This window comes from Apostichopus japonicus, chromosome 11, assembly GCF_037975245.1.
Source record: "Apostichopus japonicus isolate 1M-3 chromosome 11, ASM3797524v1, whole genome shotgun sequence".
Classification (NCBI taxonomy): domain Eukaryota; kingdom Metazoa; phylum Echinodermata; class Holothuroidea; order Aspidochirotida; family Stichopodidae; genus Apostichopus; species Apostichopus japonicus.
In genome coordinates, this window is record NC_092571.1 from 8,119,818 (window position 1) to 8,144,941 (window position 25,124).

At 36.9% G+C, this 25,124-nt stretch overlaps 1 protein-coding gene across 2 annotated transcripts in view; it reads left to right on the plus strand.

Moving 5' to 3' along the window:
• LOC139976487 (uncharacterized) overlaps positions 1-25,124 on the plus strand; it is a 75,632-nt gene that overhangs the window by 31,304 nt on the left and 19,204 nt on the right. For both annotated transcript variants that reach the window (XM_071985275.1, XM_071985274.1), the window contains exons 2-4: positions 4,807-4,985; positions 11,961-12,284; positions 21,779-22,036. In XM_071985275.1, the coding sequence (XP_071841376.1) occupies positions 4,832-4,985; positions 11,961-12,284; positions 21,779-22,036 (736 nt within the window). In that variant the 5' untranslated portion in view covers positions 4,807-4,831. The remainder of the gene's footprint in view (positions 1-4,806; positions 4,986-11,960; positions 12,285-21,778; positions 22,037-25,124) is intronic.

Here is a 25,124-nt window from a genome sequence, read left to right on the forward strand (position 1 = left end):
CTCATTTGTTACCCCTAGGTCCGATTGAAAACTTAAGCCAATCACAATAATTTTTGGTTCCTTGCTTTAGCAAAAGGAACCTATGCAGTCAGGTTGGCGTGTGTGTGTATGTATGTGTGTATGTGTGTGTGTGTGTCTGTGACACTTGCTTGGGTACGCTCTATCTCAATAAGGGAATGTTGGATTGAGGCCAAACTTGGACTATAGATCCGCCATATGGAGAAGGTGTGCCCTATTGTTTCTGGTGCCGACAAAGGTCACCAAAGGTCAGTTATGGTCCAAAAACCGAAAATATTAAAACTGCAATAACTCCCAGTGCCAATGTGCGACAAGATTGATATTTTGGGACAAGTTGTGAACTGGTTAGGGGAGCATTTTCAAACTTAACGGTCATGTGATCCGAGGTCACCAAAGGTCAATTAATGATAAAAAACTAGTATTTTTGCGATAACTTGAGAACGAAATGTCCGTTAGGGTTGGGAGTTGCTTCAATGTTATCCAATTGTCGACCCGCATCTGGGTGACCCTTGACCTCAATTTGACCTCTGGTGACCTTTACATGTTTTTGGGGATTTTTACAGTTTTGATGCTATTTTCAGATGTCAAAGGTACCTTCTGATCATAAATGTCATCAGGTTGACCCTGTGTGACCTTTATGTGCAAAGTTATATGGGGTCAAAGTTTTTCGGTCAGAGTTAGGATGGTTGTACAGACTTGTCGTTTTGTTTTTTGGATCAGGAGATTAAACTACATCTGAAACCAAGGTCAAAAGGTCAAAGGTCACATTAGAAAAAATGTGCTTATTTTGGGAGGAAACGAGCAAAAAAGAAAATGTTTGGTTTTGATGCTAGATTTGGATATCAAAGGTACCTTCCGATCAAAAATGTCAATTGGTTGACACCCGTGTGACCTTCGTGTGCGAAGTTATACGAGGTCAAAGTTAATTTTCAGACATTTAATGCAACAACTCCCAGTTCCAAGGTGTGACATGGTTGATATTTTCGGACAAGTTGCAAATGGTATAGGGGAATATTTTCAAACTTAACGGTCATGTGATCCGAGGTCACCAAAGGTCAATTAATGTTAAAAAACTAGTATTTTGGGGGCAGCAAATGGGCAAAGAAAAAAATGTTTGAATTTGTATAGTTTGATGCTCTAATTTAGGTCTCATCAATCAAAAATGTCAATAAGTTGACCCAAGGTGACCTTTGTATGTTAAGTTATATGAGGTCAAAGTTAATTTTCAGACATTTAGTGTAATAACTCTCAGTACCAAGGTGTTACCCAGTTGATATTTTGAGACAAGTTGCAAATGGTATAGGGGAATATTTGCAAACTTAACGGTCAGGTGATCCGAGGTCACCAAAGGTCAATTAATGATAAAAAACTAGTATTTTTGCGATAACTTGAAAACAATTTGTCTGTTAGGGTTGGGAGTTACTTCAATGTAATCCAATTGTCGACCCGCATCTGGGTGACCCTTGACCTCAATTTGACCTCTGGTGACCTTTTTGTGTTTTGTGGATTTTTACAGTTTCGATGCTATTTTCAGATGTTAAAAGTACCTTCTGATCATAAATGTCAATGGGTTGACCCCCGTGTGACCTTCGTGTGTGAAGTTATATGAGGTCAAAGTTAATTTTCAGACATTTAATGCAATAACTCCCAGTTCCAAGGTGTGACAAGCTTGATATTTTTGGAGTAGTTGCAAATGGTATAGGGGAATATTTTCCAACATAACGGTCATGTGATACAAGGTCACCAAAGGTCAATTAATGTTAAAACAAACTAGTATTTTTGCGATAACTTGAAAACAAATTGTCTGTTAGGGTTGGGAGTTGCTTCAATGTAATCCATTTGTCGACCCGCATCTGGGTGACCCCTTGACCTTAATTTGACCTCTGGTGACCTTTTCGTGTTTTGTGGATTTTTACAGTTTCGATGCTATTTTCAGATGTTAAAGGTACCTTCTGATCATAAATGTCAATGGGTTGACCCCCGTGTGACCTTCGTGTGCGAAGTTATATGAGGTCAAAGTTAATTTTCACACATTTAATGCAATAACTCCCAGTGACAAGGTTGATTTTTTTGGACAAGTTGCAAATGGTATAGGGGAATATTTTCAAACTTAATGGTCATGTGATCCAACGTCACCAAAGGTCAGCTAATGTTAAAAAAGTAGTATTTTGGGGGGAGAAAATGGGCAAAGAAAAAATGTTTGAATTTTTACAGTCATGCTCTATTTAGGTCTCACCGATCAAAAATGTCAAATGGTTGACCTCCGGGTGACCTTTGTGTGTGAAGTTATGTATACAAGTTCAAAGTTAATTTTTTGACATTTAATGCAATTAAATCTCAATGCCAAGGTGTGACATGGTTGATATTTTGGGACAAGTTGTGAATGGGGTGGTGGAACATTTTGAAACTTAAAGGTCATGTCATCTGAGGTCACCAATGTTATCATATCTGTTGACACGCTTGTAGGTCTCTTATACTTCTTACATTTTTGACGCCATATTTAGATCTCAAAAGTGCCTTTTGATCAAAAATCTGATCACATTTTGTGATCACAAAAGTGTTGGCTATAGTGTTGGTTACTTTATGGGAACATGTAGGACCACAATTACTTGGACTATTTGAGCCCAATCTTGCTTGATAATATTATGTGTATTGTCATATACCCCAAGCAAGGAACCACAGTGCCCTTGGGCTCTTGTTATATGTATAGAATCTGTCACTCATTTGTAATGCATATTCAATTTAGACAAAAGAGGAGGGCCAGTGTTATAGTGACACAATTGAACTTTCAAAAATGGCAGTTTCAAAAGCCACACGACGCTACATGTTGCCATGTGTGTTTAACGTGTGACTTTTGGTTTTCAAAAGTTACGTATTTCTACATTTTTTAACCCCCAAAGTCCGATTGTGCCATGCTAAATAGAAACTAGAACACAACAGAGATATGAAGAGATTTATTCCACCTATCTAAAGATGTTTTAGACAAAGTGTAATGAAACGAGGAAAGAACTGTTATCAGTGAAGAAAAACATGGCCTAACAGTAAGTCAACGAGGGGTTTGGGTAGTAACTGTTTTGACTTTCTGCCGCTGCATAAGGAAGAGCGCTAGGGAATTGATATGAGGAGCATCATAATCTCTTGAGATTGTATTTTTTGTGGACACTTTCAGCTATTTTTTTCATTTTTTGTTTTGATTTTAAGGGCAATACTGATCATTATTTAGGGTATCTATTAGAAATATGCAGCAAGTGACCCTATCAACCACGTTGAGTGAATTACCTACTGTATGCAATACCATTCAGATGAATAAATTTAATTCACGCCTCACACTTCTCTATCGATACCATTATATACTGCCCTCTATTCAGTGTCTCTATCAAACTGTTACCGTTCCTCGCCTGTTACCGTAGTATTATAATAAGTTTATGTATATTTAATACAGCACTGATATGAAATACTTGATTGCTTCAGTAGCACGTTTTTAACATATCTTCAAATTGAAAAACTCCCAACCTCTCCCTTCCCCCTCATCCTCCCTCTCCCTCTCAGATATGGACATATATAAATGTACCCTTGCTTGCCTTGCCTGTTACCGTAGTATTTGAATACGTATATATATATATATATATATATATATTTAATACTGCACTGATATGAAATACTTGCTTGCTTCAGTAGCATGTTTCTAACACTTCTTCAATTGAAAACTTCCAACCTCTCCCTTCCTCCTCATCCTCCTCTCAAATATGGACAAATATAAATGTCCATGCCAATGCCAACATTTTCAAGCTCAGAACCTCCAGGAGGGGGGGGGGAGGGGGGAGGTACTCTTGATTTTTTTTAAGAATGCTAAAATAGTTGAATGCAACCTAATTTACTGATGACTTTCAAAGCTTTATTTTACATTGGGTTGCACCATTATTACAAAGGATTTATCCTAAGAGACCTAATACAAGTGTTTGGCTGTTCCTAATTAGCAAGTTTTGAACATTCTTTATGATCTTTTTGTTTATATAATCAGTTGAAAACTCAGTGAAAACTCAGGGAAGTTGACTTATTTTTATCAAGGAGCATTTGACTTTTTATTCATAATCATAAGATTTGGTGAAATTGTTGACCAATCTAAACATGCAGGTTCTTTAACCAACAAACCTCAAATTTGATGTTATGTGATATTGTTTTTGTTTCCAAACATTTAATGTTTCAAAGTTCAGCTCAAAATTCAGCTTTGAGTGAACGCATATAGAACTGTCCACTCCCTGGTTCATTAAAATGTATCCACTTTCTGTGTGGCCACTTACATAATGTACCAAATAAGCTCCCAAATTATAAACACTGTAAGATGCTTTCTAGATGTGTATTGTTAGATATTACTGTATGTTGAAGAGTGAGTTATCTAGATGATCCTAATTGGTTTGTGTCTTTGAGAAGCAGGATGGGAGGGGGGGGGGGCAGATTATGTATCATCAACATTAATGTTTGTAAGTAAACCCAAATAGTTTCTCCCAGAAAATGAACATATCCAACATTTTTGTCAGAACAGTCCAGATCTCTGTCTAAAAGCTCTTATCACCTTTTGCAGCTACAGTTTGAAGATACAGTATCATCAGAATTTGAAAAAAAGTTTTAAAATTGTGATATCCATGGTTTATCACTGGTCACCTGTTTGGCCAAAAGATTTTTTAAAAAAAATCAAAGAACTGGTGGAGGATTTTTAACCCTTGAACCCTTGAACCCTTTGTTAGTTTTCAATGTATTTGTTGATGGTTGTGTTTAATTTTTTAACAGATGACTAGGCAGATGTATCTCCGGTATGGCCGTTAAGAAAATACACAGGCTTTTCGTGAAGTTCATGTGCCTGTGGATTTTAGCCTCCTCCTCCTCCTTATCTGATGCTGCTCCTGAGAGATCTTCCCACAACAGTAATTATCCACGGGGTGACTTTCAGGACTCCACCATCAGGATGAGTGAGTACAGCTCTACTATTACTTGTATGTATGTATGTATATTAGATCCTCCTGCAAGCAGGAACTCGCGAAGAAGCCTCATTGGCTTATCAAAGCCGCAAGCTGACCGAAGCCAGTCTCTAACATTCATATTTAACGTCCATGATTATGAATTGTCAATTGTCAACAACTCTGTAACTGGACGACATACATTAATCTGGGAGTGACTCAAACCGGGGACTTACAGATTTAAATGGAATTCAATAGGACCTCCAGAATTTTTTAAACTTATTTTTTTTGAAATATAAAAAAAAACATTTTTCTGCTTCTTGGTAAAATTAGCTTCAATCCAGTTAAATTAATTTGCCCTCTTCACTTTAATACCTGACTCCTTGTAATGAAATATTACTTTTATGTACATTACATTATATATATATTTTTTTGAACATGTACGTAAATTTCCTTCTTCAAGTTGGATGCATCATGATTCTGTATGAATTATGCCATCTTAATTGATAACTTAAAATCGTTTAGAATTCCATTAGTTGGCAATTTTTCCATAATTTTTCTACAACTGTTACCAATGGTTTTCTTTTTCTTTCTTGTTTTGTGAAAAAAGCAAATTATTAAAAGAGATCGCAAAGTCACACATTTTGTATTCACTTTATGCCTGATAACCTACTTATAGGTAATGCATTAGTCTACGCTTCCTGCATTTCTGTAGTAATCTGACTGAATATTAAAGTCAGGAAAGATTTGATATACTGTACCAGCAAGATTCTTCAGGATCAAGGTTCTTTCTCACAAAAAGCAGGTATCTTTACAAGTGACTGATTTGAGGCATTGCTGAGTTTATGGCCTGTCAACTGGCCTGCCAACAGGTGGGATAATTATGAACAGAAATATGGTTAGCCTTTCAAACTTGATATCAATACCCTCTCTTGCTCTGATTACTTACAACGAATCTTAGCCCAGCTCTCTTTAATTAAAAGTACTTACACTTATTCAGTTTTCTTCCTTGCTTACCTTTCTCCTCACAACCTCAGTACTAGTCTTGCTCTAACCTGTATCTCGAGCGACGTACGACTCTTAAACATCCAAATCTGGTATTAAAGTTTGGGGGTTTCTACCAATAGATAAATATAACAACATTCCAGCTATCCATGAACTGGTATGTAAAATACTTTCCTGTTGGGATATTATGATATTTGCAAGAACGAGTGGTAGAAACAATAGAAATGTTTAGCCAAGTACGTCCCCGCTATAAATGTTTCTTTACCCTATATTTTTTGTGAAAAACAGCCTTTCTGCCCATGGAGAGCTTCTTTGCTGTACTGTATCTGAGAGGGATATTGTTTATTGGTTATTGATTGGTTCTCATCTCCGACTCTAATACTAAATCCCACTACAAACTTTCTATTGGTTTGTCTAGTCACATTTTTCATTTCAAACAATTTTCTGGTGTGACGTTTGTTTACAAAAACTTATATTAAATGAGATATAAACACCGGGGTATTGTACTGTAGGGACCTCAAAGTAGACAATAATATTCTTACACCCTCTGTGAAATAACTAGTCAAAACTACCTTTCCCCAAATTTCCGGGAATTTCCTAATTCTTTTTTTCAAACCTACTGTGTTGGCCGCCATGATGCAACCAGGGTGCTTTAAAAAAGATGTTAACGAGCCACTCGGAGACTGTTCGGAAGTTGGTGCAAAATGCTGGAGTGCCAAGCATTTGGTTATGTAAACAGGAGAGGGGGAGAAGGAGCAGGGAAGGGAAAACGATATTATGTTATTCCTGACAGGAAAAGTTTTCCAGAAAAGAGAGAACGTACAAGTTGCACAAAAGCACCAGGCTTGCCCCTCTGTTACTAGTGTTGGCAGTATACTAGCATCATATAGTAACTGTCAATGTCCGCCACAAATGCAATCTGTTTAGCAAGCTTCAGAAAATCATTTTCAGTTATTTGTGCCAAAGTAGAAACTTTTGGCTGGATAGCTCGAGACCAGTGATCCCAGTCAGTATTCTATTGTCCATTTACATATATAGAAATTAAAAAAGAAATATACCTATTGTCCTGTGTGTTAAGCATGAACAGAACCAGACGGGGAGGTACTTGCTCACTAGTTCCACCAGACCAAAGTTACTACCACACCGTGTTGCTACTTTTAGAGTTAAAAGACAAGCAGAAGAAACTATATTGTGGCAAAGACAGTTTAAGTGGGATAAATCCTTCATATTTAAATATTCCATCCTACCAATTGGTGAAAATGTGGACAGTGCTTTGCAATAAACAAGAAACTAGCTCTAAGGCAATATTTAGCCTAGTTATGCTAAACTCAGGACTTTCAACCTTGTTAGAATTCAGCTAAATATATCTTTGTGAACTTTTGTTCCGATAGAAAAACAGGTTGAGAATTGTCAGAGCTGTTTTTTCCTTTTTTTTTGCAGTCATAAAAATCTGTGTTGCATCACATTTGGTGATGGTTCTTTTGTTGATCAGAATGTCAAATGAATACAAAATTCCTTCATTTTACAACCGAGGTACTTGTTATTCGTATGCAAAGTACCTCGATCCAGTCACGCAGAATTTTTCTTGTGGTGAATTTGTGTTAGATTCAAGTTCAACTTTATTAAATCCCAGAAGGGCAATCGCATGCTCGCATTAAACTTATAAATACATAAGAATGCATAAAAATAAAATATGCAATTAAGAGACAAAGAAGTTAAAATAGAAAAGAACCAGAAACCTTACGATTGAATAGATTGTTATAAATGTTTAATCAACGGGGGATAAACAATGATTTGTTTCGGTTTGGTAACAGCATATGGTAATCTCATGGGTCCTCTACAAGCAAGGGCGGCGGAAGCACTTTTAATCTGGGGGGGCACCGGCATCAAAGGGCACTTGCGGAGCGCCACCATCGGTTGGCGCGGAGCGTACAAGAAATTTTTTGGTTTTACAAACCCCTCAGATGGCCGGAAACGGCCCTTCCCGAGTGTTCATTCTGGTTCTCTGGCCTCTAATGCTAACTTGAGACACCTCAATTTTTATGTAGAAAAAGGGCACATTTTTAACCTGAGGAAAAGTGGGGGGGCACGTGCCCCCTGTGCCCCCCCCGGTTCTGCCGCCCTTGTCTACAAGGGATTATTGCACTGTTTAGATATACATATAGGGGGTGGTTGTTGTCTTCAAGAACGGTGTAAAGCTTATAGCCTCAAGGTAATGTTGATATGATGAGTCCACCATAAGCTGATTATCCCGTAAAATACTACTAGCTTGTCTAATAATGGAACCAATATATACAAGACAGCCACACGCTTCAAATCACGAAATTATAAAAAAAAGTAAGGATGCGAAGACTGATATTAAATTTGTGTAAGTTATGGAGACAAAACAATCTTGGGTTGATCCTGTCAACCAAATAATCAATGTGGTTGCGCCTAGCAAGCTGATCATCCACTACTACACCAAGATACTTGTAGGGTGAGACATATTCTACCACGCTGTCTTTAATGGTTACCTCCGTGAGTTCCTTTGTGACTTTTCTAAAATCAGTTACCATCTTTTGGTCTTCTTCGCATTAAGGTCCAGAAAGCGTTGATCACATATATATATCACAAAACGATATATACAAGCACTATGTCATGCTTTATATTGTTAAGAGGGAGGGGCTATCCTTTAGGCATGCATGAGCATAGGCGTAGGAGGCGGGGGGTCTGGGGGGGCTGCAGCCCCCCCACCAACCAAAAATTTTTGTGAAAATTCGGGCAATATGCAGATAATTTTTCGGGCACCTACTGAAAGAAACATAATTTGCAATGTGTTTTTCCATGATTAAAGTGATATTATTACTATCATTATTATTGTAACCACCTCCCCAATAAATATAACCAATATGGAAGGTAACACAGCAAATGATTGTATACTATTGGCATGCGATGTAATAACCGATGCATGCCTATATGATATGCATATTAACATGTTGAACGCGCTCGAAAATGTTGGTTATATTTCGGCTAAGTCGTTACAGCCCCCCCAAATCAAATTGGGCTCCTAAGCTTATGTGCATGAGGTATACTCTAGTGTGGCAGTTAAAACTGTTAAGTGTCAAACAGTTATATACAGCAGCCCCTTCTATTTTAGACCCATAGCAAAGACCTGTGAAGATGGCTTTCTCACTAGTGTAGTGACAGATCTTGGTTGTATCATGTGCTCTGGTTAATCCCAACCTATGAATGTTCCTTTCCTGCAGTAGTTGTATGATATAGTATGTTTTACTTTATTTCTCGAATAGGAAGTCGCCGTCATTTTACACAGAACTTATTATACAGATTGGAGTGTTTGATGTAAACCTACAGCACTGTAGAGATTTTAAGTGTAATCTTGTAAAATTATATTCATGGCTGTCAATTACTGAACTTGATTCTATTTAAAGATTTAATTGATTGATTTATCTAATAGAGTCACTACAGCAAGGGGCCTCATCAAATTTACTAAGCTGCAAAACCTCTTTCCAGAAACTTGATTATAGTTACAACTTCTTCTTTTACCGGAAAATATTCTGTGATGCTCTGATATCATTTGATTATGGGACTCAGCTAGTTAGGAATGTCATAGATGGAAGGAGTTTGTTCTGTATAAATTGAGTAACTCTGTCCCTTGAAAGTATATCAAACTCACCTAGTATTTCCTATACGAAAACTGTGCATTGATCAAGGCCACAATTTAAGTGAATTTCCTAGATATTTCACCTTAAGTATGAACGTTAAAACTGAGTCGTATAATTTCCATAGCCCAAAATTTTTCATATTATGTTTAATAATGACATGCAAGAAACTAATCAAAATTCAAATTTCTTTCTACTTTCCTTTGCTAATATTGAAAAAATTCTCTCAGTAGTCATTGTAGTAATAAAATGTGTTATTGTGGGGTGCAGCATAATATAGCATGGGTCTAGAGAATGTACCAATAGATGAGATCGGGTGGGGGGGGGGGGGAGACATAGTCACTTTCAAGTGAACAGCAACAACAGTACATTTTTTTTTTTTTTTAGAAAGTCGCTGGTTGTGGCAGCAACATGATATCTTCAGAAACACTAACATACTGGAACATAGGAAATAGTTTTGTTGCCCATTAATGTTGCAATATATGTTTTTGCATTTACAGAGTAAAAAATATAATAAAAGATCTTATCCTAACCCCAAGCCTAGCCTACAATTTTTAACAAAACAGAGTGAGGTCAAAGTTGTCATCATTTATAATTACAAAGGACTAATTGAGTCGTCTGAAATTTGCAACTCTTGGGCTCAGACAAAATATTTCACAACCATCAACGGGGCAGAGTCAGGATTTTCACGGTAGTAAGGCTTAAATGTGCCATTAGGCAAACTTGTAGCAAGACAGGGTTTCAATGTAGACATGTGCTGACTTCCGTTCGACCGCCTTCAAGTTCAATTAATGATTCGTTTGTTATGTCTTAAAAGAAGTTTGGTGTACACCTCCCCTCTTTATTCTTCACGACTGCATCTTAGTTTAAACACAGGATGCAGTCAAGTATACCGAACGACTTCCTCTCTGGATCAAGTTTGTGTACACATTTCATCTGTATCGTGCTATTGCTATCAATCCCCAAGAGTGTCGTAAAAATAATTCGGGTTCCAGCAAGATCAGAGTTGTCCGCGCCAATTTACCCTTGACTAAACAAGCTCATCTAATATTGATGTACAGTGATGTTATCATGTTCAGATGTAAGATCTATTCGGTCTGTTGCATTCTGGGTGACTCACACCACTAGTGGTGTTTCATCTGTTACTTTCTGGAGGCAGGCCCGAGGTATGTTGGTACAGGTTAAAGTGTACACACGTATGGCATGCTGGAGGAAAAGACAGGATTCTCATGTGGCAATATGGAAGAAAATCATGTGGATTTAAAGGGTCATCAGAGTATTGGCTACAAATTTGCTAAAACAATTGGTAACAGTTTTGAAATACACCTTCCTGATTGTTTGGGGTGGTTGTCGAATTTATTTCCAGATATGGAATAGTATTACTTTAGACAATTCAATATGTCAGTGAGGAGGAATCACGATAAGTTTGCGGGTGGCGGTGAAATATTTGTTGAAATTGAGGCATCGTTGACCATTCTTTGAATAAATAGATAATTGGGAGCATTCTTTTGGACGATTAATAATAATAAATTCAAATCTGAAGTCTCATGTTAAATTTTTTTGTCAAAATTAACTCCGTCGAAAACAAATTTTTCTTTCACTCACTGTCTTACATGTCTCCCCGCAAATCAGGTACTTTCCCATCTGTTTTGACAGTGCTGGTCATTGTTAAATCTTGTATGATATGGCAAAGCAGGATGTAATGATACACAATTTAGTATATGGAACTACTTTACATGACTATATATGCAAGTTCTACCTAAAGGAGTTATGTATAGGGAATGGTCATCATTGCCCCTAAATTTTATGCCAGAATGTTAGATAATCCTCATTTACTTCGCGCCTTGCTTACCTGTCGCCTCACAACCTTAGCACCTCATTCTACTGTGTCTAGTATGCCCTGGTAATCTTTTAACACTGTGCACCCTCAACGACGGGCTCCTCCGGTCGTTGCCCTTCCTTCTCATTCTACCATCGAAAGTGTGTACACATGCGTAGAATGTAAGATAATCCTCATCCATTCTGAAATCTCAAGCATTTTACTGCCACTATTTACATAGAGTCATTTAATAATTGTCTGTTTTTTGATCGGTCCTCAAAGGCTGGGAACAATTTGTAGGATTAGGGGCAGCTAAAGAAAATTGCTTTTGGAAACTCCTGGCAGTTTTTAACGAGCTAAAATTTGGTGCCAATGCTCATGACATTTGGGGGGTTGGTTAATTAAACGAGTCACTAAATAGGACCGACCCTTCAGATTTCATAAATTTCTGAAATAAAGCTTTCTTTTTATTCTTCTTTCCTTTTTATTCTTCCTGTTTTGTAGATGGTGCCATCAGCTCGACGCTTCCAGATTCAAACGGGGAATACTCTCTCTATATCGACACAAATATAAACTATACCTGCATACCTTACACGCAGATTCGGCCGCGCCAGACGAACGTTTATATCTCGTTACAGAACCGAGAGAGGCATCTGGGAGGTTGTCCTTGTTCTCTGAAATGGAACCTTCATGCAAATAGATATCAGTGTTTCTGTTCAATTCCGTGGACTTTCAGGAGACCGGGAGAGGAAGAAGTTAAATGTTGTATAGACGACAGTTATCAGGAAGACTGTATTAATGGATATTCTTTTCAAATTCATTTTATAGGTGAGTTTTACAACTGCCCTTCAAAAATTTACTTTGTTTGTCCCTTACCTGCCTCTAGCTCTGCATCTGCACTTCCTTATCTACTTAGATGCAGGCTTTCGTTTTAGCACTGCACCCTCACTACTGGGGCATCCCTCCTCCCTTCCCCCCCACCACACTTACTCTTCCAATTCTATCATCCAGAAGAACTATGTGATTTTTCACGAAATGTTTCTGCTGCTGGTTAAAGCCATAGGGGAAGCGTAAGTGGGCAAGTGCGTCAGAAGCGAGTGCCATATGCTAAAGCATTCGAGTCCTGTAGTTTAGTAGGTAAATAGGAGAGTGCGAATAAAGAGTGAGAGACTGTAAGAGATTAGCGAAGTAAATCCCCAGATATTAAAGTGTTGGAGTATTTTATTTGGTCAAAGGGCAGCGAGAGTGTGCACACACATAATGCAGAAAGATTGAATATAATCTACATTACATTAAAAACGCATGTCATGTTAAGCAAATGCATTTGATCAAACGGTTGTCGGGCAAGAAGAGTAAAATATTTTTCGTCCAAGTGTGCACTTGAAAATAGGAAAATGGAAAGTCGACATCAACAAGGAAAGGGATTAATACCAAATGATAACAGTTACAGAAGAATACAAGTGAATTATATTCTCCCTTTCTTTACTTGGAGTAAAAATGTAGCTGAAAATGGGGAACAATTTTCTGGACAGGGTAGCACCATTCACGGTCAGTCTTCTCGGGTCCAGGGTACATCACAAATTTGGAAAAAGTCTTTCTATGTGAGCTATTTCTGATTTACCTGAATGACTTTTACAGGACATCAAGGACATCGTGTTAACAAGACTTTGTAATTAAGAAAAAAAACAATGTAAAGTACAGCAGACCTATTCCCCGGCCTACATATCCAGGGCATTGTATTCACATAGCGAGACTTTGGGGGAACAAAAAAAAAAAAATATATATATATATATATATATATATATATATATATATAGATATATATATATATATTTAAATATAAATTTGGAAAAAGTCTTTCTATGTGAGCTATTTCTGATTTACCTGAATGACTTTTACAGGACATCAAGGACATCGTGTTAACAAGACCTTGTAATTAAGAAAAAAAACAATGTAAAGTACGGCAGACCTATTCCCCGGCCTACTATCCAGGGCATTGTATTCACATAGCGAGACTTTGGGGGAACAAAAAAAAAAATATATATATATATAGATATATATATATATATATATATATATATATATATATATATATATAGATATATATATATTTAAATATAAATTTGGAAAAAGTCTTTCTATATATATAGATATATATATATATAGATATATATATATATATATATATATATATATATATATATATATAGAGATAGTTACATCATTATCCAGTTTGGGTAGATCCAGAAGGAAGAGAAGGTGGGTAGTGCCCCAGAAGTGGGGCGCTGTTCCTAAACGTTCCAATCATGTAGTTTAGGTAGATATGGAAGATGCACTTGTAGACTGGGAGAAAGGTGAATATTGTCGCTTGTAAATCACCAAACCAGAAAGTGTTTGGGGAATCAGTGATATTCAGGCACAAAAGGGATCGTTAATTACATCAATTAGCTGTTTAGGAGAGAAACATGCTTTTGCTGGGTCAATATTAAATACTTTTGATAATAAATTACTGCAAGTAAGAGATCATTGCTAAATTAGCCACTGTAATTATTTCATTTTTGTCTTGATCATATTTGAACATAAAATTGATGTCATTTTTGTGACAAAAGTTTTGAAAACTACTTTGGTTCAACTATTCTCTATGAAACAATGTCCTGATCAAATTCAAGTGCTAACAGTTTTGACAGAAATGGAATTGACGTTTAGAGGGACAGTTAAAATTGGTTTTTGGTGACAATGTCTTTTTGACATATACTCTAACATATTTCAAGGTATCCAACTACCTCAGGTGGTACCTGACTTTGTCACATAACTTACATTATCACATCTTGACACATTGCAGATTATTTTGATATGCAAAGAAAAATTCATAAATCACATACTACACGATCTAGATTTCGTCAGCTAGAATTCATTTTAACTGGTAACACTGTATCCTACTATTAATTGTGGGCAGCATCATGATGATATGGCAGCACTTTTACTGATAGGTTATTTGCATGACCTTACCCTTTATAAATTCTTTGGTCAAAGTATTGGTTCCACTCTACCGTGCCATTCTTACCACTTGGAATACCCACTGTTTCTTTGTGATGTGCAATGAGAAGAATAAACCTGTGCTCAATGATAGCTGACAATCATATGATTAGAAAGTTGATTTGTTAACCTGTCAGTCAAAAATATGTCTACAGAAGTGTACCTTATCTATGGATACCCTAGATTTAAAGTTCTCGCAAAATTTTATTATACAGATCTTGCTTCAAGTTAATTCTATTTATTTGAAATGAACTTACACAAGGGACTGACTCTAGGCCCAACCCCCCCTGGAGCCTTAGGGGTCCCAAAGCCTGAAAAACGCATGCTGCCATTTAAAATGTATTCGTATCCTCCTTGATGTTGACCTGTTGACCTATATTGAATTTATCTGGGAAGATTGATTGTAAGTTCTTCTTGTATGTGATTGATTCTAATGTTGAAGAGGTAAAATAATTGGGTAACACTAGATTAATTACTCTATCCTCACTCCAAAGGGGCCTACGGTATGAAAAGAAATCTGGCCCTAGCGAATCGTTGCTTTGTTGCACTTCCAATATTTCTCGCTTCACTTGCTTTAATATGCATCCCATCTAATCCTTGGCCCAGGCCGCCAAGTAAAACCCTCACTTGTCTGAATGCTTTCAACTCTTTAATAGCTTGAATTGTGACAACTAATGTGTTACTTGGTAAAAGAGTCATTGAATTTGTAACAGTTTCACAACTTTGAAGTGGTTTTCTGATTGGTAGTTAAATAATACTAACTTAAATAAATTTGCTTTGTGTTGCCTTTATGCTGAGCTCGATCATTAAGACACCAAAACAAAACGGTGTCAAAGAGGGGCCAGCTGAGGGCATTATCATATATAGATCATAATATTGCCTGATCTTTTACTCTATGCTGCCATTTAAAATGTATTCGTATCCTCCTTGTTTGTGTTCATCCTCCACTATCATCAAGTTCGTTGACGTATCTGTTCCAGCACTTAATATCATCCAGTTCTCAAATGGCTGACGACATCAAAATGGTCTCTTATAATGCTAGGGGATTGCGTCAGAATAATAAAAGGCGGCGTCTTTTTTCCTATCTCCACCGAAGGAATGCACAAATCATTATGGTACAAGAGACTCACACCCTACCTATGGACGAGAAACTCTGGCAAAATGAATGGGGAGGACAAATTATATTTTCTCATGGCACACATGACAGTTGCGGTGTCTTCATTTTATTTAAACCCTCTTTCAACGTTAACATTTTAAAGTGGCATAGTCATGACTTAGGCAGATACATAATTGCGGATATAGCGATTACAGACAAGATTGTAACCATTGTGTGCATCTATGGCCCCAACCTGGATAACCCAACATTTTTTATTAATCTCTTTCAAACCATTTCTGTGTTTACTTGTGATACGTTGATCATAGGAGGAGATTTTAACTTTGTGTTCAGTCTTGACATCGACAAGAAAGGGGGGCAGCAAAGAACAAATTTTCGTGCACGGAACGAATGTATTTCTTTTATGACCGGGCTGTCCCTAATCGACATATGGAGGGAGAGAAATCCCAGAACTGAAAATTTTACTTGGACCTCCAATATCACCCCAGGTTTGTACTGCCGTTTAGATTTTTTCCTGATTTCTCGTCATATCGCCCATTCAGTATCCGAGTCGTCACACTCTCCAGGCATTCAATCAGACCATTCCTTCGTAAATCTCTCACTCACTCTCGCCAACGAGAAGAGAGGACCTGGTTACTGGAAGATAAATAATTCTCTCTTAAGCGACCCAGATTATGTTTTTACGATCACAAATACCATCCAGGACTACGTACCCGATATCTCATACTCAAACCCATCATCGCGATGGGAAGGACTCAAGTTTCTGATACGCAAAGATAGCATAGACTTTGCAAGGAAAAAAGCAAAAGAAAGGCGACACAGAGAGGAAGAGCTTACAGAAAAAATAGCCCAACTGGAACAACATCTATTCAGCAACGATTCACCTGAGACCCGAACACAATTACAAGATGCCCGAAATGAACAGCTACTCTTCTATGATATTAAACTTCAAGGAACTATTATCCGCTCTCGTGCTCGTTGGGTAGAACAAGGCGAAAAGAACACCAAATATTTTCTTAACCTTGAGAAACGCAATAAACAAAAGAACTCTATTCGTAAGATTTGTGATGCTAATGGTAATATTCATACGGACGGTAATGTTATTCTCCAAAATATCAAAAAGTTTTATGGAAATTTATATAAGAGCAGTCATTGTAACCCGGATACTATTTTTCTTAATTTGCCCCCGAAGCATTTAAATCAGAATGACTCTAATAGCTGTGAAGGGGAACTTACGTTCGAGGAGTGTAGTATATCACTTAACTCTTTAACTAATGACAAATCTCCCGGCAGTGATGGCCTTTCAGCAAATTTTTATAAAAAGTTTTGGCATCTTCTGGGGAACTATGTAGTTGACTCTTTAAATTATTCCTACAATAATATCCATCTCTCTCATGAACAATCCAGAGGCATTATTACCCTCATTCCAAAACCGGAAAAAGATTCTACCCACTTAAATAATTACCGCCCAATTACTTTACTGAATACGGATTATAAGATTGGTGCAAAGGCTATCGCTGCTAGACTGAAATGTGTCATTGAAACTATCATTGGTCCAAACCAAACAGGTTTTTTACGCGGCCGGTTTATTGGGGAAAATATCCGGTACGTTCTTGATCTTATTGATCACTGTAATTTCCAAAAAATGTCAGGTTTTATGTTGTTCGTCGATTTCGAGAAGGCTTTCGACAAACTAGAGTGGAATTTTCTTATAAGATCTTTAAGGTTTTTTAACTTTGGTCAAAGTTTCATAAATTGGGTTCGTACTTTTTACAGCAACTGCACAGCTTGTGTTTGCAATAATGGCTATTCAACCGGGTTTTTTCCGGTGCAGCGAGGCGTGCGTCAAGGCTGCCCGCTTAGCCCGTACTTATTTATTATTTGTACTGAGGTTTTGGCTATCTATACAAAGTGTAGCAGATTACATGGTATTGAAATTGGTGGTATCGAAACTAAGCTTCTTCAGTATGCGGATGACACCACATTCTTCCTGGACGGTAGCCAGTCATCCTTAAATGAAGCTCTCCGTATTCTTAACATTTATAAAATTTCGTCGGGTTTGACTATTAATATGGATAAATCCATTTTGTTTCCTCTCGGGTCTTACGTCCATCACCACCCTGCTTTTGTAAACAACTATAATCTAAAGTTTTCCGCTGGTCCTGTTAGGATGTTAGGTATTTGGTTTACGCACAATGGGAACGATCTCTTTAGATTAAACTATATATCCAAACTTTCAAGGCTTAAAAGCTGTTTGCGACTTTGGTCTACAAGAGATCTTACCCCGGTAGGCCGCAATGTTCTGGTTAAAAGTTATGCACTATCACAGCTTGTGTATTTGTTTTTGGTTCTTCCTAACCCACCGCGTGACTTTATTAAGGATGTAGAGAGTACCATTTTTGATTTCATTTGGTCAGGAAACCCGGATAAAGTCAAGCGAAACAGTGTCATAAATGGTTTAGATAAAGGAGGTTTAAATGTTGTGCACATCCCAAGTTTCATTAACAGTTTAAAATGTACCTGGATAAAGCGTTATTGCGATAACACTGAAGGAGTCTGGAAGCTATTTTTTGCTGACAGTTTGTCCAAGTTAGGTGGTAAGCTGCTTTTTCAGTGTAATTGTAAGGTGGAAGATCTCCCACGCTTGTCTAATATGTTTGTAGACCAAACAGTTAGAGCCTGGCTGGAGGCTTCTTTTTATTCTCCCTCTGATAACTTCGGTAAACAAATCATTTGGAACAATCATCATATTCGCATCAATAACAAGATTTTCTACTATGATTTCATGTACAAAAAGGGTGTGAAGTTTGTTTCGGATTTTTTTGACATTAACAATAAGGCCCTAAGTTACCACACTTTTAAAGAAAAGTTCCAGCTGGCACACTTTCCCTTTACTGTTTACTGGGGACTGATTCGCAGTATCCCTCTCCAGTGGAAGCAGAGTGGGTGTAGCATAAATGACATTACTAATTTAAATATTGATTTGTTTGATAACATATTGTTTTATACAGGTTCTGTTTCTCAGTATCTTTATCGTAATTTCTACATGACTAAAATTGCAGTGGAGCCAACTGCTTTGGCCAAATGGAAAGCAGAGTTTAGGGGTTTCAGTTGTCACGATTGGAGTAACATTTTCAGTATGCCCTGGTACTCTATTTCTGAGACGAGACTCTCCTACTTTCAATTCCGTTTCTTACATAGAATTCTTCCAACCAACAGACTCCTTAACCTCATGGGTATCTCTGACAACACGTTATGTTCATTCTGTAAAATTGAAATTGAAACCATTCATCATCTTTTCTGGGAATGTCACATCACATCTTCTTTTATAGGTGAAGTGGTCAGTAAGGTGATTGGTATAAATATTCACTTTACAAAAGAGGATCTATTCTTCGGGTTTTTATTAAAGAAACGTCACCCTTATAATTTTCTCATTCTTCATCTTAAGTTCTATATTTTCAGTACCAAGCGTCAAAACAAGACCTTAAGTTGTAATGAATTTATTCATAAGTTCACGTTTGCATTAAAGGTGGAGAACTATATTTTTCGTCATAACAAAAAGAATAATAAGAATAACATTAATTTCGAGGAACTCAAGGATGCTTTCGCCTCATTAATAAAAACCTCAAATATTTAATTTTTCGCAATTTCCACATCCTCAATTGTTATAATTTGCTGTTATTTGTTGTTATATTTTCTAGTAAGTCTGGAATTCTTCTTGTGGTTATTCTTCTACTTGTTCTTATCAAACTAATTTGTTTTCTATCCGCCATGTTGGTCGATATTATACTGCATGGTGTTGCTCAATTTCATTGTTATTTAACTTTTGCTATTTTTGAATGGATACGTTATTTGTATATTTGTATATTAATGTATAGTTGAAATAAACGGAGGAAAAAAAAAAAAAAAAAAAAAAAAAAAAAAAGATCTTTACTGTTTAAAAATGTGACAGAAAGCCCAGTGCTCACAAGCAGGTGAATTAATACGCAGGGTGAACCTGTTTGCAGACACTTCGGATGATTGACTCAAAGCCTCTTTATGAGCAGTTGTTTGCGGAACAAAAATCATGGATGAGAAAACACAAATTCAGGTGCTTCAAACAGTTTCTTTGGCATCAAAATGATGACAAATGATTCCTTCCATAATTACAACGAAAATTATTGTCATCAATTAATTACCCATGGTATCCCTATGTTACTGATGGGGAGTCCATGTTAGAAAGTTGTAAACATTTGTTTTAAAGAAAAGATTTAAAGATAAATGTATTTTTAAAATATTTTTTATTGAAATAAACAATGATGAAAGTTTGATATATATTTGTAAAGTCAAAAGGCTATAATTACCATTCTCGAATACTTAAAATGCAGAGCTGCCTTTGTAGTACCTTTAATTCAGATAATTTATAACGTATATTGCATTCATGAAATCTTAACTCACGCAAGTCACTGACAAAATATCAGCCAAATTGAATGAAAAATGATGATATGGCAGTCATTCAACTGAACGCAGTGGCAAAAAGTGACAGAATTTCGGCAAAATATCGCACGATCGCTATAGCTCAGCTGAAAGCTTTCAGTTGAGCTAAACAATGATTTTGAAAAAAATTTGTAGTTTTGAAAAGACAGGATTAAGATCAGAGGATCAAATGATTAAAGTACCAAGAGGTTCCCGCTTTTCATTATTTCCTGCACATTAAACAACAACGGTATCTATATACAAGGTTGGCTGCACCAATTTTTTATGCCTGACCCCCCCAATTGGTGAGATTGTAGGGTCACTATTTACCTACTTTATCATGAAACCAGGGATGTCCTGATGGCAGAAGATAGTAACAATGTCGAAAATTTGTTTCTGCATCGAAGAGCACTTCCTGATCATGTGATGTGCAAAGTGTATTAATGGTAATGAGTTGGAAAATCTAGACCACTGATAAAAACATCCAGTCTCTACCTATATGCAGTGTTGCTCTAAAGCCCTTGAACCCTATACTGGGCTATGGATTTTACGTGCAACGTTACATCCAGTGTGGGTTGAAATATATCTATGAATATAATAATAATAATAATAATAGTAATTTATAAAGTGCAACATGCAAAAGCCTCTAAGCCCTATAATTTTTTCCAGTAAAACCTTAAATAATATTGAGTTTAACAGGGACTAATTTAGTTTTCAAATGTTGTGTAGCGGCTCTGAAGCTTTTGTCATTATAATAAAATACTATGATTCCTGTACAGATAACTGCTACACATCTTTGGATTTATAGCAATTCAACTAGATTGAATAGTATTTTGCTTTGCTGGATATGCTGTATAAATTATTTCCTGCTTATAAGGATTGTTGTATAGACCCCAACCATTGCACGCTAGCATGGAAAAGTTTCTTTAGATTACGTAATCGGCCTGCCTTGGTCGTAGAACGACCTCTGTTTACCAATTAGTCTGCAACGCCTGCCACATATTTTGTTCTTGCATGAGGGGTCTTTGTGTGAACGCTGTATGATTAACTACACTGTAGACATGAACATATTTCCACACAGTGTTTACAAAGAGCCTGATGGTGTTAAGAAGCTATGCAGGCTAATTGTATACAGCCTGAGGTCGATTTAAGACTGTGGCAGGTCGATTATGTAATCACAAAACTCTCTTAGCTATAGCTTGCTATTATTGGAGCCAATAAAGCAGATCTTTAATCTTCAACAATTACTGTATAATTCAGCTGAAAGCAAAATACCTTTCTTCCACCGACACTAACAGTTTTAGATACAATCCACAAGTATGAATTCAAAACTTTTCAAAAGAGACTTTCTTGGATGCTGTGAACCTCTTAGTATATATATCCTCCCCCCCCCCCCCCAAATTGTTTGAAATGGCTTTCTAGTATATTTTATATGCAACACTGATCCCCATTAAAAGCATGCATGACAAGTTTGAGCCTTTGTTATGAGAATTTCAGGGATGAAATCTTTTTCCAAATTAAAGTCTAACGAGATCCTTTTTTCAGTTGGATGAATCTTCTCGATCCGTAAGTCAAAAGGTTTGCCTTATGTTGTCTTATGAAAGTCACCTGTTTCAAATATGTATCCTATTGTTCTAGCTGACCAACCACTTTGTTGCTCTTTTCAAAATTAATGTTGCCATCCTTCTTCTTTTTTCCTTCTCTTTATTCGTATCAGAAATGACGACAACAGTCAGATCACCTAGTGTAGAATCCACAATTCAGAGCACCTCTAAACAGATCTCATCTTCAAGTCAAGAAATAGACAGTACAGATGTGAAATTATCTACGGGCAAACCCACTACGACCACAACCTCTTCATCGATGTCGACGACGACGATGGGAGCAACATTGCAAGTATCCTCAGAGGAGAAGACAAGCATTCCAAATCTTCAGACGGATTCTGACGGCAGTTTCCAGAAGGATAGTTCAACAAGTGAGTCCATTTTATTGATTGGCTTCCTGCCTTCCTCCCCTTTACCATGCGTCCTCTCTAACATTAGGCACTCTGGCTCACCGTGTCGAGATTAAACGTAGGTTGCAATTAAGTTTGCTAACAACAATATTTCACTGTAAATATTTAAACCCTTTAAGTTTTGGGATTTCTGTTTTAATGACAAGCATGTCAGTAGTTCATGGAGTGCCACATGACCGCTGTCTTTGGTTCACAATACATGTGTTTAAATACGGGCCATTTATTGTTTTATTTTACATGTAAAGATGTTTCGTGAAATTTATGGTATTGTGCACCTGGCTTCACACTGTTACGGATTTAAAAACAGAATGAGTTTTGTGTTTTTGTACCATTGCCATTCTTAGGTGGTAAACTAATTGTTTCTTAATGAAATAGCATCGTCTCCATTTGATATACTTTGCTTTGCTTTCCTGTCTCCGCACAACATTATCACTCTCAGTGCTTCATCTTCCCAAGTTCTTCATTATGTAAATCTTACATACGATTCTTTCCTTGAACTTATTAAAGCTAGCTATGCAACCAAGTGTTAAAAAACAGCTGCTGGCAATTCATCACTACATTACTTGGTGGTGAAGTGTAACATGAATGCAATTTTTACAATGAAATGAAGTTGTGTATAGTAACCATAGAAGTATACATTGACAGTTTCCCAAACTGAAACAGCTAATTATGCCACTTTGCATGCTCTACATGAGTACCCATGAAGCTCAGTGACATAGAAAGAAATATTATGCTCCTTTCTCTCTGACATATCACCCATAAACCTGGCATATTTATGAGATTAAGTCTTCCAGTCATAAGGCACAGCTCGTAAATCACTTTCTGAACATAGTCCCAAATCCCATAATTGTCCAGTTCCCTTCCAAAACTGTACTAGTTTTCCAGCTTTTTTATTGCATGTATCTCCTTGACAACTCAGTTCTCTCTTCAGGTCCCTTTGAATTCATAATCTTTTGAGAGCAAGAATATTTATGAGTATGCTATATAGCAAGTTCTGAGGAGAATGAAATCATTTCAAGAATTACTTTGCAGAGCAAATATGCTTTGGTCCCTTTAGATGATCAGACCCAGACCTCCTGACTCCTAGTAGATTGGTACTGGTTTCTGTCAATGGTAGCTGCTCGGTGTTTATTATTTATTTGAGCTAATTGTGTCAGTGTATGTTATATTAACAGCACATATTTCAGTTTTTATGTAACCTTATTCTCCAGTGGCACAAATTTGTTATGGTGAGGGCAGGGATATGATAGCTCCCTGGATATGAACTTTATTCATGTTTGTTTCCATAAGGATTGCTGGCTACAATGTATTTTAAACACTGCAAGGAAGTTCTGTTAAACATTCAAAGCCCTGCACCAAACCAATGATTCACACAGTCATACCAGACACAGGAAGCTAATTGGGCCTTATAGCTCCTTGCAGACTTGGCGTATCAAGGATTTTTTCGGTGATTAGGGCCGGTATAGACTTGATTCATCCGATAATGAAATTAATATCGAAATTAATAGCCATGCACCTCAAGAACACATCCAGGGTAAAAATGCCTGTGGGTGAAGCATACCACTTTTACCATGTTTTGAACAAAATTATATTTGTAACTAAGTTTTAGTGTCAACAAATTTCAGAGGCTCGGGCCTGGACCCATTAGGTCCTTTCCCTGGATCCACCCCTCGGCTCCTCCTACAGTAGGAACTAGTAGTGAACCAATTTACTGAAAGTATATATGTAGACCAAAATGGTGTGCTATAGGACAGTGCACAATTGATTCACAATCGTATATTCGTAAATTAGTCTTTTATTTTTCATGGGTCAAGGAGCTCTTTCCTAGCTGTCTATTCAGTACGTTATGAATGGATGCATTGAGTATCACGACAGACAGACAGACAGACATGCACTTTGACGTGCCATTAACAGACATACTACTGGAATAGCAGACTTTGTAATGTTAGCCCTCAGAATGGTAGACACAGAATGAAGATATGTGTGGCAAAAACCCTGAAGTGGGTCAGTGGATGCCCTAGTGCTAAATGTAACACCTTTGAATAGGCTAGGTCGATCGAAATGGAGACAGGTAATTGTCGTGGTTTGGAAATGCCTAAACCAGTCAGCTATGTCCGAGAATCTCTCTTGTTTAGCAGCCGACTTGCATGTCAGTTTTCATCAGGATTTTGTCAAGAATCCCTGGTTGTACATGTTAGACAGTATTAGTTCGTTTCAGAATGCCCAGTTCAATCTTGGGCAATGTGAAGAAGCAGAAAGAATTTCTTCACCTTGTCACCATGACAGTTTTCTGTTACAAATATTGCAAAAATGGCTAGATTCAATTATGCCATGAAAATAAATTGTGAGCATATGCAGAAGTAATCATATATGCTTTCATGAATTACCAATTTGACTCATGTGAGATGTGTAACATATGGATGACATACTTGCTGGGCTGTACTCATGAATTTTCCCTACTCCTGTTTCTTTTCAAGTATTAGGTCTCTGTACCCTTCAGAAAAAAAATTGTAATCTGCTTTTCCTGCATATAGTGCAATTTTCGAACCTGAAATGGATTTCTAGTCTTTGCAACTTCTGTTTTACGTTAAGAGATCAAAGACTATTCTCTCATAGTTGCTAGGCAACACTAAGTAATTTCACTTATAATCATGAAGCTGTATAATATATAAAAAAAAAAAAATTAAATCTTGAAAAGAGAAATACATGAAGGGATTCTGCATTTTCCCCCTAATTCATCAAGCCTACCAGACCGAGTGCCGCCTCTGATTCTACTACCAAACACTTTCTTGGTGTAACCGGCACATCTATCGCTTATTTTCTTTGGTCATGATTTTCATAATTACATTAATTTGTCGCTAGTCATTTTGTCCTCCTTTGTGATGCTCTCAATTCTATAAATAGAGCTATTCTTGCATTTATCATCCCGATATGTAACTCAATTAATTCTCTTGAATCTACCTCCTTCATACTTTAAGGTGTACTGTATAAAGATAAAAATTAATACTCAATTAGTAAAGTCCGTTCACATAAATAGCAATATTTCTCT